General features: G+C 39.4%; 1 protein-coding gene across 1 annotated transcript in view; it reads right to left on the reverse strand.

Annotated features, from left to right (window-relative positions):
• The window catches only part of cacna1eb (calcium channel, voltage-dependent, R type, alpha 1E subunit b), a 50,811-nt gene that overhangs the window by 24,334 nt on the left and 6,492 nt on the right, over window positions 1-19,985 (reverse strand). Inside the window, exons 4-18 of the mRNA XM_078264455.1 lie at window positions 9,300-9,403; window positions 8,144-8,302; window positions 6,735-6,925; window positions 6,547-6,650; window positions 6,351-6,466; window positions 4,911-4,964; window positions 3,570-3,650; window positions 3,224-3,433; window positions 2,951-3,063; window positions 2,603-2,715; window positions 2,351-2,482; window positions 1,998-2,067; window positions 1,489-1,606; window positions 766-833; window positions 526-593 (exon numbers count right to left, since the gene is read on the reverse strand). Coding sequence (XP_078120581.1) covers window positions 526-593; window positions 766-833; window positions 1,489-1,606; window positions 1,998-2,067; window positions 2,351-2,482; window positions 2,603-2,715; window positions 2,951-3,063; window positions 3,224-3,433; window positions 3,570-3,650; window positions 4,911-4,964; window positions 6,351-6,466; window positions 6,547-6,650; window positions 6,735-6,925; window positions 8,144-8,302; window positions 9,300-9,403 — 1,701 coding nt within the window. The remainder of the gene's footprint in view (window positions 1-525; window positions 594-765; window positions 834-1,488; window positions 1,607-1,997; window positions 2,068-2,350; window positions 2,483-2,602; window positions 2,716-2,950; window positions 3,064-3,223; window positions 3,434-3,569; window positions 3,651-4,910; window positions 4,965-6,350; window positions 6,467-6,546; window positions 6,651-6,734; window positions 6,926-8,143; window positions 8,303-9,299; window positions 9,404-19,985) is intronic.

Consider the following 19,985-nt stretch of genomic DNA (forward strand, 5'->3'; position numbering starts at 1 on the left):
AATCAGTCTCTCAGAGGTCATGCTTTTAAAGTAGACACATTCAATAAACATTCATGATTGTGCCATCAATGCCTTAAACATGCCTTTCTAACTGAACTGCATTCACCATGCAACTGGAGGCACTGCGGAGCAGATTAAGCATTCACCAGCTACACCTTTAACTGGTTCTCAGAGAGTCCACAGTTGAAGACATTGTGGAAATATCGATCTTATTGGCAATACCTAATTGATTTTTTACACAACTTCTCTCCAATAACAGAAGTAGCATGATGATCGCATTCAGGAACACCACCAGTTCTCCCACAAGCATTCGTATTGTACAAATCTAAGCTTGATTGTACTACTTGCATCTGCTGCAAAAAGACAAAATAATTTAAAAGAATCATGACATGTTTTCAGCCCAATCTGAATTTTCCATTTGCTCAAGAGGAGAGCTGATCTGAGAAACAGTCACACACTCACGACTAAGAACTACTTGAGAGTATATCATCCTAGAACGCTCACTTTGTTAGCTCGTTAACTTACTCAGATATCAGGCCATCTCTGCCTCTGGCATATCTCTGGTTGAAGAACTCCTCCTCCTCCTCTTCATCCTGATAAAGACAAAATGAACATGCACATTTAATGAGCACTTACTGGAACACCAGAACTATATACATCTATCAAATATTACACCTGTAACATACATCATTGAAGGTGTGTGCTGTATGAATAAATATATTGAATTGGTTAAACTGCCATAACAGAGGTAAAAACAGTTCAAACCTTTGTCAGTTCCTGTGCGTTGGCCAGATTATCCACAGCGATGGCCAAAAAGACGTTCAGCAGTGTATCTGTCGTGAAGGCAGTTAAGCACAAACACACCAAACTGTGGGAACCTATTATTGTTTGTCCTGCCTTCTCCCTTTCATACATGCATGCATACTGTTAAAAACAGATTTTGAGTTTGCATGGCAAAAGAATCTAAATTAAATTTTCAGTCTTGATGCTAAGTTAAGCTAAGCAGCAGCTCACCTTACAAACATTAGAGTGGTATCAGTCTTCTCACCTAACTCCGCAAGACAGCAAATACGTGTCTTTCCCAAAATGATGAACTAAAGATTTTTCTTACAAGGCATGTAATCACTACATAAAATATGATGTGATGCTATGAATTTAGCGTCCCAGCAGTATATAAAATATTCAAAACTAGCATTAAACATTAAATCTACGCAGCAGCAACAATAATACAGTAAAATAATATATAATTCTAAAAGGGCATTTTGAGTACTTTTACTTTTGACAGTATATTGTGCTCTATATTTTAACTGAAGTAACATTTTGAATGCAGAACATTTTCTTGTGATGGAGTACTCTTACACTGCAGTAGTACGCAACTGCTTTTACTCAAGTAAAGGATCTGAGTAGTTCTTCTACCACTGACTGTGTACAGACTTATACGCTACATAGGAGCTCTCTGCCCACTTGTTGAAGGTTCAATAAGGATACAGTTTCCAAACAGGGTGAGCACTATGAAGTAGATCGATGACCACATTCCATACTGCACTCCACCCTGCGAGCGAATCCCATTATACATCACCTCGTTCCAGTCCTCACCAGTCAGAATCTGTAGGCAAACACACCGAGTATTTAGCATATATAATTGCATTGCTCATATTTGATCGGCCTAAAAATACATGAAGCTGGAGACATATTCTCTGTCTGCAAACCAGTTCAAGATATGGTATTAAAAATGGCAGCGAGATACGTAATTACTATGTGTGCTGATCAAAACAGTCTTTCACAGTGCGGTTGGTTTTGTAGCATATCTGATGGGGATTCACTTGTCTGATATTCATGTGCGCATATGTGTGCATGGATGTGTGGGATGATAGCGGAGGCAGGGGGTGGAGAGCGAGTGAGCAGAGTTGTTTAATCTGCGCCTGGGGTGAGAAATATCCCAGGGTGCAATGTGTCATGGAGAGCAGGCAGAATGAGGGGATCTGTGGGAGCCAAACCTGAAACACTGTCATGATGGCAGCTGGAAACGTGTCAAAGTTGGTGGGAGTGTAATCTTCAAAGATGAACCTAGAGGGAAGGCAGATAGAAAGCAGGGTCAGATATGACCTAGGAAGAATAGGAGGAGGAAGATGAGGAGGAGGATGCAGAGCTATTTTCATCCGGACATGTCATTTCCTCTCCTCTTCATCATTGAAAAAAACTGCTGTTCAGTTTGCAGGGTGTGTAGCTACCATTTTAAACTGTGGCATGATCAGACATGTAGATAAAAAAAATATTCTAAGAAAAGCTGTCCTTGATAATTGAAGCAGCGAGGATGTCAGCTTTAGTGTCCTTGAAGTCTTTTACTCACCTTCCTCCAAAAAGCTGCATCCCCAGCAGAGCAAACACCACAACGAAGAGAAAGAGAAGAAAAAGCAGGCTGATAATGGACTTCATGGAGCTCATGAGGGACACAACCAGGTTCCTGAGAGAGGCCCAGTATCTGACAGAAAAAATAAATAAAAAATGTTGTCGTTTTTGAACAGTGGAAATATAGACACAGATATACTACAACCCAGGCCTTATTTCGCTGGAATGCTGTGCTTTTGGTTGTCCCACTTACTTGGTAATCTTGAAAATTCTCAGAAGTCTCAGTGCCCTCAGTACGCTGATCCCAAATGACATGCCAGGCCTGAAGAAGCCCCAAACCACCTCAAAGATGCTGCCGACAATAACCTGCAAAACATGTCAGCATAGACATGTGTTTATATGTTTGTAACTTGCTGATTTATATTCTGTTAATACAAAAAAAAGTTTGAGTAATAATTAAACACATTTATCAGTTAATTAGGATAACCCAAATTCCTAATTTTGCACTAGAAATGTAACTTTTACATTTGCAACATAAAACAAACATTGTTTTCTTTTTTTTGTGTAATATGGAGTCAGTATGAGGGTTAAAGGACCTCACCCCACAGTCAAAGCAGTTGAAAGATGAATGGAAGTAGAGCCGGAAACCCAGACCATACATTTTCAAAAACATCTCAGCCAAAAACAGCCCCAGGAAAACAAACTCTGCATAGTCTAGAGGTGAGGAAACAAAAAAGCAATTAGCTCAAAGAAGAGAGAGGAAACGGTCTGCCAATGCATTCATCAGACATAACCTGATTTATTATAACAAGCAGTAAATCATAGAAAAATGTCAATTAAAAAAACAGCACAACCATTCAGATCTAAAACCCACAGAGGAAGATGGTCAGCCAGTCGGGCTGGTTGTGGTGGACGATGGCCACACAGATGGTGTTGAGAGCCACCAGACTGAGCACCATCAGGTAGAAAGTGTCTGTCTTCACCATGCGGCGGATGGAGATGCGTAACATGCGCTCTTTACGCCGCAGGTAGGCAGCGGGGCCTCGCCGGCCGCTGCGGAAGTTCATCCTTGATCGCGACATGCCTGAGGGAGAAAGAGGGAGAATCACAGGAGGGAAAGAGAGAAGTGCAGGAGGGTGAGGAAGTGGTAATACGTAGGCGAAATATACACCAAGAAAAGAAGCCTGCTCTAAAGGCAGTGAGTAAAGTCCTTTACTCACTGGCAGTAGACATGTCCGTATACTTCTCGTCCCCTGGCGCTCCTCTCCGTGCACCAGTCTTCTTACTCGCTCTCTTTAGCACTAAAAATGTTCCACAAAAACTCAAGGTTATAAACATTTCAATATATTTCAAATGAAAATGAAAACAACAAAATAAATGATCACTCTTGGTAAACTAAAAAGGTCTGCCCAACAGTGAGTAGGCTTTACAGAGTTTTTACACTTTCCTGTTATCTGCAGTTATGAAAGCAAATTGACTCTGTGGATAGAACAGTGCATTGAATTTATTCACATGGGTCACAATTCATGAATTTAGCACCCTAATACCATGGCCACTTAGTAAACGAGCAAGAGGCGGTTTGTGATCAGTTTAACCCCTGGTTAAGTACCTAACATTGCTGGGTTGATCTATCGGCTGCAGTCATGGCTTTTTAACATTCGTTTATGGCTTTACTCAAAGATCACAGGACCGTTACAGAGAGACCTACAATGCTCAAACGATATTTGGCACTTCAAGCATGAAAGGAAGAGGTGGTGGTGGCGCAGTGGATATGACACATGCCTTTGGTGTGGAATACCCAGGTGGGTTCGATTCCCACTGTGATCATCACAGTGGGAACATCAACCGATGTGTCCCTGAGCAAGACACTTAACCCCTAGTTGCTCCAGAGGCGTGCGACCTCTGACATATATAGCAATTGTAAGTCGCCTTGGATAAAAGCGTCAGCTAAATGACATGTAATATAATGTAAAAGAGGTGGCAAGCACTGTTGAAAAGTGTAATGATATCAGGTCTCTCACAGGATGAATTAGTGAAGGATTTTAAAACTTATTTTACCACCGATGCCTGAACTAATGAACAATCAATTAAAGGAGAAAGCTCGAGGGACGCTCGCCCCCACTTCTCACTCATCAATCTAATCATTCCTTAGTTTATAACTTTAATTTCATTCTTCTGCCTATTTTATAATGTCCGTTGGGAACCTTTTTTAATTCCTATTTGTTCACATGCTGTATGAAAAGCGATTTGCAGGATTTAATCTGTGCAGTTGGCATGAATAAAAGTTGAAAATATAAAGAGGGAGACTGCTGGTCTGATGTTGTCTAATGTTAAATCAAGCATTTGTATTGTTGCTATGGTTACCTGCAGCTTACACAATGACTTACAGTACAGAGATGGATAAACTCGACCAGAACTACATTTGACATGTTTGGATATACGGTTAAAACACACAGCAGTTAATCCAATCAGACAGCATATTTTGTGTCTGTCATATAATATGTAATAATTGCAGATCCATGTGTAATTAGATGTGATTATTCTAACGTATGAGAACTCACCATCTAACGGCGATCTCCCAGAACTTTTATTCTCCTCTGCAAGCATTACCTCCTCTGTAATAAAATAAAACTGGAGGTTATACACAGACTAACTTGTTTTCATTAAGGCACAATTTAAATCATCACACGTGGAAATATACATTGCAGGGTTGTATTCGTTAGGATGTCTGCAAATGTCTACAGGAACTGAGGCCAAACCGATGTAAATGCTGCTTTGAGAGGCCACTATGACCTTCTTCAGAGAAAGAACTCTTATTCTCTCTTACATTCTGGCAATATCTCGCTCTCCCTTTTCTCGCTCTCTTCCCACACTCACCCACATCCATGCACACATAAATATGCACCACAGCTCTCTCTCTCTCTCTCACACACACACACACACACGCACACACGCAAGTAAACACACAAACACACACACCAATGCGCGTGCACACAAATTTAAGTCAGTGAGTCAGTATCACCTTTTTCTCACCTTCTACTTGCGTGGGAGACTAGCAATGTAGATTGCCATTACACCACTGTGTGTGTGTGTGTGTGTGTGTGTGTGTGTGTGTGTGTGTGTGTGTGTGTGTGTGTGTGTGTGTGTGTGCCTGCGTGCGTGCGTTCGTGCAATTGAAAAAAGCTACTCTACTGTGTGTATAAAATGAAATTCAGTTTGTCATAGTTTGACATTTTGGGAAATATGCTTATTCACTTTCTTGCCTTTTCAGAGTTAGATGAGAATATTGATACCACGTTCATGTCTGTCTGTTAAACATAAAACTGCAGCCAGTAGCCAGTTAGCTTAGCTTAGCATGGAAACAGCTAGCCTAGCTCTGCCCAACGGCAACCAAATCCACCTACCAGCACCATTAAAACTCACTTATTAACATGTTATATCTTGTTGTTGTGTACAAAAACCGAACTGTATCAACAACAAGTTGAGGCTTTACAGGGCTTATGTGCCAGACTAATTGTTGACACCTGCCTTCAGCTTCCTATCTAATGAACAGATATGAAAGTGGGATCAATCTTCTCATCCAACTTGTAGCAGGAAAGTGAATAAAAGGGTATTTCCCAAAATAAAGAACTATTCCTTTAAAATGTTTTTACAGCTTTGTACATGTTTAAATTGAAACAAAACAAATCTGAAAAAGCCAAATAAGAGAGGTTCTAAACATTTTGGAATGCTTTTACACATCACGTTTCGTCTGTTGTGAACAAAGCTTTTAATAATGACAGCAGAAAAACACCTGAATTCAAAATGCATAAAGTGGGACTGACAGCACTGCTCATTAGTTGCATTTAGAGGTAGTTCGGGTGATGAGAGAAACTCTCCCATAACCACTGAAGCCTGCCTGCTCACTCACTCACTATAAGCCTCTCTGTTACTGTAAACCTCCACATAATTAAACAACAAGATTGTGTCTGCAGATGTGAAGTTGTTCTGCTGCCCAGTACCTGCCCTGTCTATCCAGGCTCGGTAGCCGTTCAGTTCTCTTTCCACCTGTTGCTGGCGGCGTAGCTTCATGAAGGCCCGCCTGTTCTCCACCCTCTCCCTTTCTTTGGCAAATTCTCTGAAAAGGGAAGCATTCAAAACATAATGCATAATAGAGACAAACACCAGTGTTATACATGTAGAGAGGTTCACACTCACCCCGACAGGACTCCCAACACCAGGTTCAGCACAAAGAACGAGCCAATAATGATGAGGGGAATGAAGTACATCCAGTTCCATGTGGTACCCAAGGCGTCGTTGGTCTGAAACACATTCATGTTAATACACATTTACAACAACTGTGTGATGCTCTGTGGTTCATTTGTTTCCGCAGAACTGAAGCTCACATTATAGAGAACGGCTGTCCATCCCTCCATGGTGATACACTGGAATACTGTGAGTACAGCAAACAGGATGTTGTCGAACTGCGTGATGCCGTCGTTGGGTCCAATCCAGGTGTCGTTGCAGTCGTACTTCTCTGGACACTTCCTCACTCCACAGGCGAACGCCAACTCTGTCGAGTCGACAGTCTCATTGTCTACAAAATAAAATAGTAAAGCAAACGACTCACAACCGAGTCATGTCCTGTTTTTTTTCCCAACCATTTATTATATCTCTCCCAGAACTTTTTTTTTTTTTTACACTTTGGTTTTAGTAGTGATCAAGCAAACAAGACATAACATGTTTATGAATGAGCTTAAGATAACTGTTGCTTTAAGGAAACACTTAATTCACATTTTTTTTGCACACCGTACAACCATTATCACAATTCTTTCATTTTCACAGTTTTAATCTCGTTTTTAAATGGTATTGCTCATGCTTTAACTATACAACTAAATAAGCCCTTAATTGCACATTATGCATTCTGTGTCAATAGCAAATATATCATAAATTAATTTTGTGACATCACATTATCATGTCATTGGTCCAGTACACAACTTACACAAGTGTGATGTGACAACTTGAATCCAGTAGTTAAACATTTGAAAAATATTTGCATTTTGAATTTTTTCAATGAGGGTGAAGCAGTAGATGCACGTATTTTTGATATGTCTTAAAACATGTTTGGAGGGAATCTTTAAACATTTAAAAATGTAAGGGAAAGATGTAAATATTTCCCCTGCTCTAAACGTTGTTTATACTTATTCAGGTTTTATATCGGAATCCACTCTGAGTTGCAGGGCGATGACAGTAAATGCTATGGTGTGGCGCGTGATTACAGAGTAGTTGTTGACTAATTAAGCAGTAGCTAAATTAGCCAGCAACAACTCTATTAATACATCTGAGCTCACTGCTACTGTAATCTATGAAAGCCTCAGTTTCAGTTTTCAGTTGAGAACATTGAGCAAACCACACATTTGATGTACCAATCAGTGTGAAAATAATTCTCTAAATGCGTTAGTATTAGTATTGTTATAAAATCCAACAAACAAAGTGTGACAATAATCCTCTAAAGGCATTAGTATCATGATAAAAGCAGGTGTGAAGACACCCCTTTATTCTAACTTTGAGAGACTGATAGCAAAACATGGTTTACAATAATCCTGCAACATTTGTCCTTCAAATTTTGGAGATGTCTTTTGATTTCATCTTATCTAGGTTTAACTTAGGACTGAATCCAAAGCTTGTTCCTTTGTGTCTTACTATTTAGTTTCACACTGTATAAACAGGAAATTAATATTAGTTAATATATAAAAAAAATGTATGTGGAGAGTGGACTGCACTCTTTTTTTTTTTACAACAGAAAGAGACGTACCGAGGATTTCGACAGATGGCAAGCAGGTCTGGTGAAGCTTCCCGCTGTAGAACTCCAGACCAATGATGGCAAACATGAGGATGGCAAAGAACAAGAGAAGGCCAATCTGGAGCAGCGGGATCATGGCCTTCATGATGGACTTCAGCACAATCTGCAGGCCTTGAAGTATTCACAAAGAGAAATACATCCTGTTCAAGGATAACACCACAGTATTTTACTTTACATGAATGTAAATGAAATGCATTTGTCAGTGCTCTCTCCCTTTTGTAGAAAACAAACAAGCAAAAGAAAATCACCTCATGAAGACTTGATGCTACATTGACTTAAAGTTAATCATTTTAAATTGTATGTGAATTGTGTTTTCCTAACATGATATATCCATAAAAGCTAGTCCTGTTCTACCAAAACTCAAATTAAAAGATTAAAGAGAGCCTATCCAGTAGCCTCCAACTCTGCCATGAGTTTTGCTTTTCTACTGCCTCAAGATTAACAAAACAGAATGCAGTCTTCATACTATGATATTTATAAAACTTACATGCTCTCAAATTTGGAGATTTGGTGGACTTTAAAAATGCACAATTAATGTTTGTATAAAGTAAAAAATAAAATTCTCCAGACTGTATCCTGAAATCATTCCAGTTTACAGTGAGTCCATATGAAATAAGAGGAATAAATCCAAAACAATGATGTATAACTATTTAATTTGAGGAATAGTTTGGAAAAATTTGTGAAAATGTGAAATACACTTAATAGATTAAAACAAATATTTAAAAATGAATGACAAATATAAAACTGAGACAAATATAAAAAAGACCCAAGTATCAATGCTATATGTATAGGTTTTAATCTGAAAAAGGGCCCAGAAATCAACCTTGAAATGATGTACAAACACATGGATGGACAATATCATACAGTAAGATTGAGCATGTTTGTGCATCAGCAAATGCTATTTTTCTGAATGTTTTTGGAACAAATAGTTTTTTTTCCCCAAAGAGGATTTCATAAATATTACTGAAAGACACATTCTCAAACAACTAGATTTGTGAACTGAAAAGTCCTGAAAATGACCCGCAAAGATTAACGACTTGTTATTTGCATTATTACGACAGTTTGTTCAACCTGACAGTGCAGGATTAGAGGTCAGTAACTGACTCACTGGGGATCCCGGAGACAAGTTTAAGAGGTCTCAGCACTCGCACTGCCCTCAGGGTCCGAAGGTCCACTGGAATGTTCATGTGGGCACCAGCAGTGGCCAGGATCCTGATGGACAACGCGCACACACACACACACATACACACACACACACACACACACACACACACACACACACACACACACACACAATGTATACAGAGATATTGCTGATGGTAGTGCTGTGGCAGACTGTACATTGTTATTTTTCTTCTATTCTTTTGTTACGACAGTTAAATAAATAGCTATTACTTGTGATGGCCTGAAAAGAAAAAAAAGAGATTTAGGTTAAAATAAATAAAATCCATTAGTAGGTAATTTGGCACCAATCCTCTCATTGCTTTCTTGAGAATAATGTTTTTGTCTGTGGTGTTTGACAAATGTAATGACAGAAATAGGTCAAAGGCAACAAATGAATGTAACTCAAGGACAGTTTTGGAAAGGAGTCATTTGAAACGAAAAAATGGGAAATAATAAACTAATTTCATGTCATGCAGACGACCGAGCAGCCAGTGGGCGGTACAGTATATCTATTTAGTGTACCAGACTTGTATGGTGAGAGACAAAGAATGCACAGCAACATACACCTGGCAGGCATCTCTACTCACATCTACCCAGGCACACATTGATGTCCCTCCACCCACACACAAACAATGAAAAACAGCAACAGAGGCAACCGGCAAGCAATCTCTTACCAACATATAATCACATGTGAATGTTTCCTGTAGCGATGGCAAAAAATCCAGATTTATGTTACTTTCAGTTAGGGAAAGATAATGTTATAAGAAATGATATATAAACGTGCTGCAATAACCCTGCCAAAAAACAGCATTTTTCATTTATTGAAGTCCATATCAACAAAGCCAATGTGGTGAACAGTAACCATTTAAGATTTCACTGTTGAGATCATATTTCCATGGTTGAGATTGTTAATATCTGCTGCTAATTCTCTAAGTAATATTTAAACTGAGTTGTGAAAAATATCCTAGAAATCATAATTATTTTCACATTTTTTACAGCTTTCTCTCTATCTCTCTGTTACACACACACACACACAGATACAAATTTACTAACTAAAATCTTTGGACAGTGTTGGGAAGTGTGGGGGAGGGTAAGTGTGTGTGTGTGTGTGTGTATATGTGTGTGTGTGTGTGTGTGTGTGTGTGTGTGTGTGTGTGTGTGTGTGTGTGCAGGGGGTAGAAAGCACATGGCAGAAATTCAAGTGTGAGCCTACGCAGAATCTCTCCTGAAAGCAGTGGGAGGGAGAGAGGCAGAATGAGCGAGTGAATGAGTGAGGCCACGTTCACACTACTGTGGGTAAACCTGAAAACGCTGTTCAAAGTGGTGAAGGCTCACCGTCCAAAACAACGTGTTCAGGACCTTTCTTAAACGTTTACTGTCAAGACTGAATGCCATGGCACGTGTAGGTATGCATTTGTTGGCTGAGTAGTGCGCCCCGTTACTAATTAAATAATTAAACATCTCAATGTGTAAAATTAAAACAACGCAATACAGAACACCAAAAATATGCTTATAATGGCAGGCTATGTAAGTTTTTTGAGTTGAATTTACAGGTACAGTTGTGGCAAGCTTCATTTTTTTTTTAGATACATTTTTTATTAGCATCATTTATCATTCAGACATACAGAACAAAGTCCTCAATATGTGCCAGGTAGTATCAGATGGTGCACAGAACAGAGAAACACAAATTGAACAAGAAGAAAAACCCTCTCCCACTCCCCCACCCTCTGCGGTCTCGAGGGAAACAAAACAAACAAACAGAAATCACACCTTGCCTAGACTCTCCTCTTCTTGTGGGGCTGAGGTCATTAGGTCTGATATTTGTGCTGCTGTGCTTTCCCAAGTTGATACTTGATGATTTGACTTTGTTAATCCTTGCTGTAGAGAGCTCAAGCATAACTATGTCTAGAAAATATGCTAACCACTGTTTTATACAAAATGAGTGAGTGGGGGGGGGGGGAGCCAGCGCTGAGCTATCATTTTCTTGGTTGCAGTTGAGCCGGCTAGCCAAATCTTCCTCTGTCTCTCGAGCAGGTATAATTTAGAGTCATCATTAAGTAACAAAACAATCGGGTCAGTAAGGATTAGATACCCTATCACATCAGATAGTATTGATGTTGTTTTATGCCAGAACTCATGCACCTGTTCACACTCCCAGACCATATGTAGGAACGTTCCAGTTTGTTCAGGTTGACAGAACGTACAATACGGAGTGGGAATGGCTTTCGAGACGTATCTCTTCTGAGGAGTCCGTGGCAAGCTTCATTAATGACCAATCACATCAAATTCTCTCATCTCAATCCAAAGATTTATTCCAAACAAACCAAGGATTGAAGAACCAAAGAGACAGTCGGAGTAAGACAAACTAACCAGGCAGGGAGTAGGCATAAATCAGAGTCTGAGGCTTGATGGATTAGATTGATATGGAATCAGAGTAGGAATAGATACGAATGATACTTTTTCCTACTCTCTTTGGATTCACAGGGTTCAGTATTCAGGGTCAGGATCAAGATCAGGTTACAAAGAACAACGCTGGAATGTTTAGTTTTAACGCAAAAAACAATCTGGCAAAGAGCAGGTGAGTGTGGCCGGTATTAAACTGCCAGAGTAATCAGGGGAAATGGGAAGCAGGTGAGTGTGTGGGTGGAACGGGTCAGGTGGGAGAATAGGTGGGAACGGGATTACTGAAGGACAGGAGGGAGTGGCAGAGTCTGGAATGAGATGCAACAGAGAATGATTAAATATGGAGATCAGGAAGGAGATGTGACAAGTTTAAGGAGTCAGGAGTCTTTAGGCTAGCTTTTATGGGGAAAAATGACCTTCTCTAAGAGTTGCACAGTTGCTCATCACAAAATGTTTATATAGAACCACAAATATTAAAAGGGTACTGCAGTGATTTATTGTTGAACTTCTGAAAAGTTGAGAGATGGCCGAGAGACACTTGACAAGAATGGTCGAATCAGTGCAGCTGAGGCCAAGATATGCTGACTCTTAGCCCTGAGTAAAGGTTCCAAAAATGCTATAATTCTTATAATACAGCTAAATAGCATCTTTTCTTAGACCCTGATGATTGCCATCATTTTTTAACTTCACACCTCCATATTCCAATGCAGCCTTTAATTTATACATTGTCAGCCTCCAGGCACAATCAAGATGACATGACATCCTCAGTGTTATTTCTAGCCAACAGGGCTCTAGGGATGGCAATGTCAGTTTGTTGGTCAGTTGGTCGGTCAGATTAAAGTTGAAATTGGAGCAGACTGAAACCTAATTAACATACCTACTGTAAATAACATGTCAGTCTTTCAAAATCACTGTAGCATGTATAGTCTGATGCTCTTTATATGTTTTCATTTGGTGCGTGTGTCAAAAATGTCGTTTCTACTTACAAATAACAACACAGTGAGTGGTGGCTGAATACCAAATCAAATTAATGTAAATTCATCAACATGACAAACAATTAACACAAATTAATTATTTCTATTTGGCTTTCTGTTAATTTGTGGCACTTATAGAGCTAGCAAACAAGTGAGTGAGTGAGTGAGTGAGTGAGTGAGACAAGGAGATGACACAGCGAGAGACACTGAGACAGAGCGGGAGCAGAGGAGTGGGAGTCTGTGGAAATAGCCTTCAAACCAAACACACTGAACAAAGGCAGGTAGCAGCACAGCTCGTTCAAGGCTGCACTTTGAGCTCAACAATTCAGTGGAGGCTCCGTAAAATATGAAAGCAAATATTCTATCTGTTTGTGGCATGTTATGAATCATCCCTAAACACACACACACACACACAGAGGCCATTTTCTTTTGTTTAGTTCAGGAAAAGTCTTCCTGCTGAAACAGAATTCTAAATATTCATGCAAACCAACATTTTCCTAGTCTTTCAGCTTCTAATATCACACATACAGTTTACTTGATTTGTTGTATGTAACAATTTGCATCTGACATCTTTGGGACCATGCAGATGCACATGATAGCACATGATCACTGTGTTCTGAAGTTTTAGTGCATCCACCAGTAAATTAGACTACAACATTTTTTTTTTTGCAGGAGTGAAAGATTCACTGCATTGTAATAACATTTTGCACAGAGAAAAATATTTACTTTTTCAAGGCTTTCAGTACAGTAAAGAGACAATAAAATACATAGGGCAGCTATACACAAGCCCCTGTACAGATTCAACTTTGTCCAGCAGCGAGTTGATGTTCATACTGAGAAGCTAATCTCTTCCTCTTTGGCTCTTTAAGTAAAGCACTGTTGCACAGTATTACACCAAACTCGCTCTGGAGAGGCTGAATTCATTACATGCACAGCATGCAGCCTCTCCCACACACCTCCACCTACACTAAGAACACCACCAAAAACTACAGTAATCAGCAGCATCACGTTGCTCACCATTTCAGCACAGCTCTGCATATGGTAATGTGCGTCAACCCATTAATGGCTTTGAATTAAATCTGGAAAAAACATAAACAATAAGTCTAATTGAAACATTAATACTGCTCTGTTGAATAGGGATTACATTAAAAAAACAAACATGTTTTTACTATTAGTCATTGAATAACCGGATGGGTGTATATTTTCCCAAAGAAAACCCACCTGGGACTATAAGCTATTGTTTGTTCAGTTAAATTATGATAGCAAAATTGGAGCTGAGACCACTGCAGCTGTCCTTTAAAACACCCAGTATAATACACATGATGTTGACGAGATCGTTTTAATCTTAATAGGTTTTGAGGTTACAAATGTGCAGTGGGACTGGTGCTTACTGGTAGGTTTACATGCAATGCCAATCATGTACAGGTAGATCAGACTAATTTACCAACAACTAACTAACTGCCCTGGAGCCTAGACCTCCGGGATTGGGTCCATCTATTTGTAAATCCATAACTAAGTTTGTGCAAAGTGCAAAGCAAGTGCAAAATCCTTTTAGGTTCTACCTAACTACTAACTAGTTTCAATGAGTTATTTGCTAACTTGAATTGCACGACTAAAATTTGAGGATTGTCTTAGCTTGTAGCAACTTTAGTAAATCAGTTGAAACATCTGTTCATCAAGTTACATAAACTGTAACATGAATTCCAAAAATAACAATCATAGAGGGTCAAACAATATATTAAATGTGACTGCCACATATGTCACACAATACAGTAACATGAGCTATTTAAATTAGCTGGATACAACCGTGAACGTACATAAACCATTTTCAGTGTATAGCTTGCTAGTTCAAAAGTTGTTGTCGTTTCCCATAGCGAAGGGGTTTTGAGAACGGCAACACAGAGAGCTGAAGCGGAGGGGATGAACCACCCGCTGGTTGTCAGGCTTTATTCTGGAAATGTACTTCCGTTGATCCAAACTAATGCTAACCTGTTATATGGCCTGTTTTTGTAAATTGAGATATTTCTTTGCTAAATCAAATTTAAAACCTCCCAAATTATTATTTAACAGCATTTTGATCATGTGTCAGGTCAGTTGTGTCAACTATATTACACTTTAATTACATCACCACAAATGAACAGAAAAAGTAGGGCCATGCAGTAGTGCGCTGGCATGCAAAGACAGACACATAGGAGTGAGTCTTTGTGCCAGATGGCTAATGAATCACTCCCAACTCCCACCAAGTTGCATTTTTCATCCTGTATAAAGAGCAACAATTTTAGTTTGTCTCACACAAGGGAAAGCTGATATCCTTCATACAACATGATGGGAACCTGGAGATCAATATCATTCAGGCCTGATGAGTGAATTGAAAAGAACTAATATAACAACATGAGAGCAACAGGTTCACTGGCAACAACCTGTACCTAAAGCCTTATAAATGGAGTAACGAACAAACACACACACTGACACACAAGTCACTTGGGAGACATTGTATTGCTAATCAAAGCATCAAGTCCACCTGTGCCAATGCGTTTGCCCCAGGATATAATTGACCATTTTAGGAATCAGTGAATTAACTTGGTTTGGTAAATTGTTCTAGCTTCTGTCCTTTTTGCTACACACTCTTCACTCAGATTAAGGATTTTAATTGAGCTCAGTGTCCCAGCAGATTCGCTTCTAGCAATGCATTAATATGAAATGGAATGAAAGCCGCCAGCGCTGGCCCAGTGGCCTCGATTTTATTCCCAACCGGCTATGACACATGTGTGTTTTCTTTTAAGTCTGACTTACTTATACTGTCAGACTAAAGCGTGTGTGTGTGTGTGTGTGTGTGTGTGTGTGTGTGTGTGTGTGTGTGTGTGTGAGTGTGAGAGAGAGAGAGAGAGAGAGAGAGAGAGAGAGAGAGAGAGAGCAGAGCAGAGCAGAGCAGCATATGTGCTACCAGAAAATGTGTCAGATAGGTGGCAGGAAACCAGGTCATCAGTTACCAGCTGTGGCTGGAATTGGGCAAGAAGATGATCTGTAGCCTGCAGAAAGTACACTGTCGACTTTGTGTATTTTATGCTTTAGGTGACATGATTTCAGTTGTATAACAACTTAACTTCAACAATTGAGTCCATAGAAACCACAGAAATTCCACATTTTTTACCTGTGGTTACAGGTGCAGTAAAGCACATATTTGACCACACTCGATCATACGCATCAGTGATGCTGGATGTGGCACTACACATTACTCTTCAGCCTGGTGTTACGTTACTCTTTAAACCGGCAGTAACTGGTTTTTTTAGCCACCTTTTGGACAAAGGGGCAGCCTTTTAAGTTGATATGGTAAACTTCATAGCAAACAGTTGATTTTTTACACATCTAGCAGTTAGGGAGCAACATTATAATTTTTGGGAGTTGTGTTTCTGGCCAGCTGATAAATGTAAGTCCAATATTCACCATCCCTTTAGCTCTGTTTTTGGTCTCTACTAACTCCTAAAGGAAATGTCTGGCTTCTTAGCTGCTAAATGCTCCACTATCTTCTATAAAGCTTCATAAAGTCGATGGGAGCTGCAGATTTGGCTGATAATGACCCCTTTCACATTGTCATTTGATACATCGTTATTTTAAAAATATTGATCATGGCCTCTTTAAAGGTGCACTGCATTGATAACCAAAAACCTTTCAAACTGCTCTCCATTGACCTCCAACCACTAATGCTCAAACTTTTGCCCCAATTTTGTACGAAGACTTCGTGCGTAAATAGATTGTATAAATAATGTTGGACTTAAGTGTAAGTCAAAACATATAGTATCATAGTGTCTGTAATTCGTGCACTGCATGACCACCACAGACACACAGTAGAAGTGAAACGATTAGTCAGTTAATTGATTTGTCAATCCACAGAAGTTTAATTGGCAACCATTTTATAATCAAGTGGTCTCGCATTGCCAGACCTATCTCCACAGCGCTGTGTTAGCACTGGAGTATGGTCTGGCTACACTGCTTATCTATTCTGGGATAGGGGAAAAATGTTCTGGCTTGTTTGTATTTCTTTAAACCAATCTCAAACGTCCTGGGCGGCGCGAAGCCCTGGATGCAGCAACGGCAAAATAGTTAGCAGAGATAGCGGAAGGTGAGCCGACGTCAGGCGCTTCAGGCTATATCCCCACAAAATTTTGTTTTTTTTGTTTTAAGATTTAGCTGGTTCAAATGTTAATATTTCATGGTTTTCTTAAGCCCCTTTCACAAATCAGTCTTTACCTGAAATGTGCAGGGACATTTCCAGCATGAGGTCATGAATGAATGATCGATATGCAGTGAAATCTGTCCCACTCAGGACCTAGTAACAGGGAAAATGCTGGTATGGCTGTGGTGTGGATGCAAGCAGGAGCATTGCAGGGTTAAGCACTGTTGAGCTGTCCCTTCCCCCATCTATTCTGGCATTGCCAGGTCAAGTGTCAAAAAGCGCAAGGCGGAAATGTTCCTGAATGCTATGTGTGTAAAAGGCTTTAGTCTTCTATGACAGTTACCTGAATTATTTGGGTTTGTCAGACAAACAAGCATTTTAAATATGTCAACTTGAGTAAATCCTGTACTTTTAGGTCACATCACATGTAGGGGGGTGGGGGGTATTTTATAAACCAAGCGATTAATCCATTAACTGAGTAAATAACTGTTAAAAATGTATCACTGACGACAATAATTGTTATGTAAGATACACATTTTCAAGTTCCCACCAGTGTGTTTTGGAGGACAGTAATTGGGGCCACACCACAGCTCGCTCTGAACTCCATCAAACTGTTACACAACTTGCACCACTGGCCTTCAAGTGATATCCTACGCTGAATCTCTGTTTTTAGCAACACTCACATTTTGTATGCTTGATGGGCGGCTGGTAAAAGACAACAGTTTCCTGCAGCTGTGGTCATCTGGTTGGTTACAACAAATTAACAGCAGAATTTAAGTATTAAAACATACAAGCAGCGTATTTATTTAGCCATACTTTCTTGAAACAATGACTGAAGCATACTGTGAATATGGCTAGAGTATGGGTTTGTTTCTGCACGTTTCTGTTTGATTTGAAAAATCCATTGTAACTGCCTTTACTGCGAAAAAAGGAAACTACAAATTAAAAGCCTTGTTGACAATTTATATTAAATTATTACGCCTTTGCATTTTCATATCATTGGAGTAATATAAGGTTCATATCACAGATTGTCCTAAATGCCTGTGAAGAAATTTAAAATATCATTTTACTGACGTGTTTCTCCAACCATGAGTGGCCAGCACTGTATTTAAAAAAAAAAAACGTTTTAAATCCACAACGAGTCAAAGGCTTGCTTTCGCACCAAACAGTGTTTTTTTTTCCGTTAACAAGCCATTTATTGAAAAACTGAAAGCAAAATATTTTGCAGCAAACTTTGACAGACACCTAATGAGAGAATTTCAAAGCATCCCAATAAAGCAACAAGTACTGTTCATTTAAACTGTAGTGGAAATTGGTCAACAACACAGCTGTTGAGTGTTTAGACTGGCACTAACTGGTCTGTAAACGTGATGCTGATGTGCCTTTTATGTAAGCGGCAGAAAGAGAAAGACAGCAGGATAGAAAGACAGAGAAATAAGAGATACTGATAAAAAGAAAGATGTGGGTGTCAGATTGAAATGAGATGTCAACATGCCAACAGCAATCTCCCCTGCATGCTGAATACTGTACACTTAGCCATAAACAGCATAGGTCATAACAATGCTTAACTCCTGCACAATTAATTTATTAAACCTGCAGTCTTAAAGGGAACAAATGAAGTCCCTCATTATGTTTTTATTGTCTCTCCATCATCCTTTCCACCCCTTGTTTCCCCTCCCCTTTCTTCTCTCTTTCTCTATGCCATCCATCCATTCTTCCAATGCTTTTGCAGAACAGCGCTGCATTCACATTTAATTCACAGAGGTCCTGGGGGCGAACCGAAGCAGGTTTTAGACACAACTGCCAATCCACTTATCCACCCACCTATTGCTGACTGCAGAGCCTGACTGTGCCATGGAAACACACATTTACTTGCATTTAGGTGTTGTGTTTTTCTGTGGATGTATGCTTATAAATTTTTTTAACAACAACATATATCAACAATAAAGACCTGCCTGTAGGGTCGACCACTGCTGACCAGGTGTCAGACATGAGGTACAGCAAGTGGGGATGAGAAGCCTTTAAAATGCACGCATGGTAACGATATTGATAAACGTTGACACACGCAGCGTCACATGCATGAATGCACCAACATAACTTGACAATCAGTGTCGCAAAATTAATCTTTTGGTTCACCAGCCACAGCCTGGTAAAGTTAAAATGAATTCTGTCAAAATTAATTGCAGAATCATTTGCTGAGCATTAATTTAAAACATTTTTTTTCCCTCTCCACTCTCTAATACAACCGGTGAAGTTTGTAATTCATCATGGAGTTCAACCAAATTTAAAATTAAAAGCGAGCAGTTGCAAGGATACCTCCAACGCACACACATATATGCACTTACACAAACCCGCTCTGTTAAGAGTTACACTTGGCATTTTAATATTGAAAGGCTACTTTGCTCAAGTCCAACTAGAATCTAGAAAGTAGTTAGGATGCTGGCAATATTCTATATTTTTCTTGTAAACAAATCCCATGAAAAGAACATAATCAACAATTGTATTACGTTTACTAACAAGCCTGTGTTGCCAAAGCCTGATATAGCTTATTCCTCTGTGCCATAGACCTCCATTGTTCAAAATCACATTGACGAGCCACATCCTTGCACTGGGTGACATGTTCCTTCATTACGATAAACACAGCCACAGAAGTTTATTTTGAGTCGATCCCACATACACCGTCCTGCTGCAGCAACTACTCACTAGAGCACTGAATGTGTATTGATCCGTGGCTGAAAATAGTCCCCAACAAATGCAATATTTACTCCTGTTTGACTAAGTGTGTTACAAACTACAGTGCCTACCTGTTTTAGGAAATTACGCAGCCTTTTTCTTTTTACTATAATTGTGAAACGTTTACATCAGATTTATGTCATCAGTAGAAAAGAATGGGCTTGGCATTGAATACCACAAGCTATTCAGAGACGAAAAAACACATTGTTGTTTTGGTATTTTCATGTGATTTGTAGAAAGACTATACAGAATAACAGCAGCCTTATCCTTACAGTTTATACGAGTTTAAAAATGGTTGTGAAGAAGTACAAGGTTAGAGATTATGTTTAGATATGGGTTTACATTT

This window comes from Sander vitreus, chromosome 12 (assembly GCF_031162955.1).
Source record: "Sander vitreus isolate 19-12246 chromosome 12, sanVit1, whole genome shotgun sequence".
Lineage (NCBI taxonomy): Eukaryota > Metazoa > Chordata > Actinopteri > Perciformes > Percidae > Sander > Sander vitreus.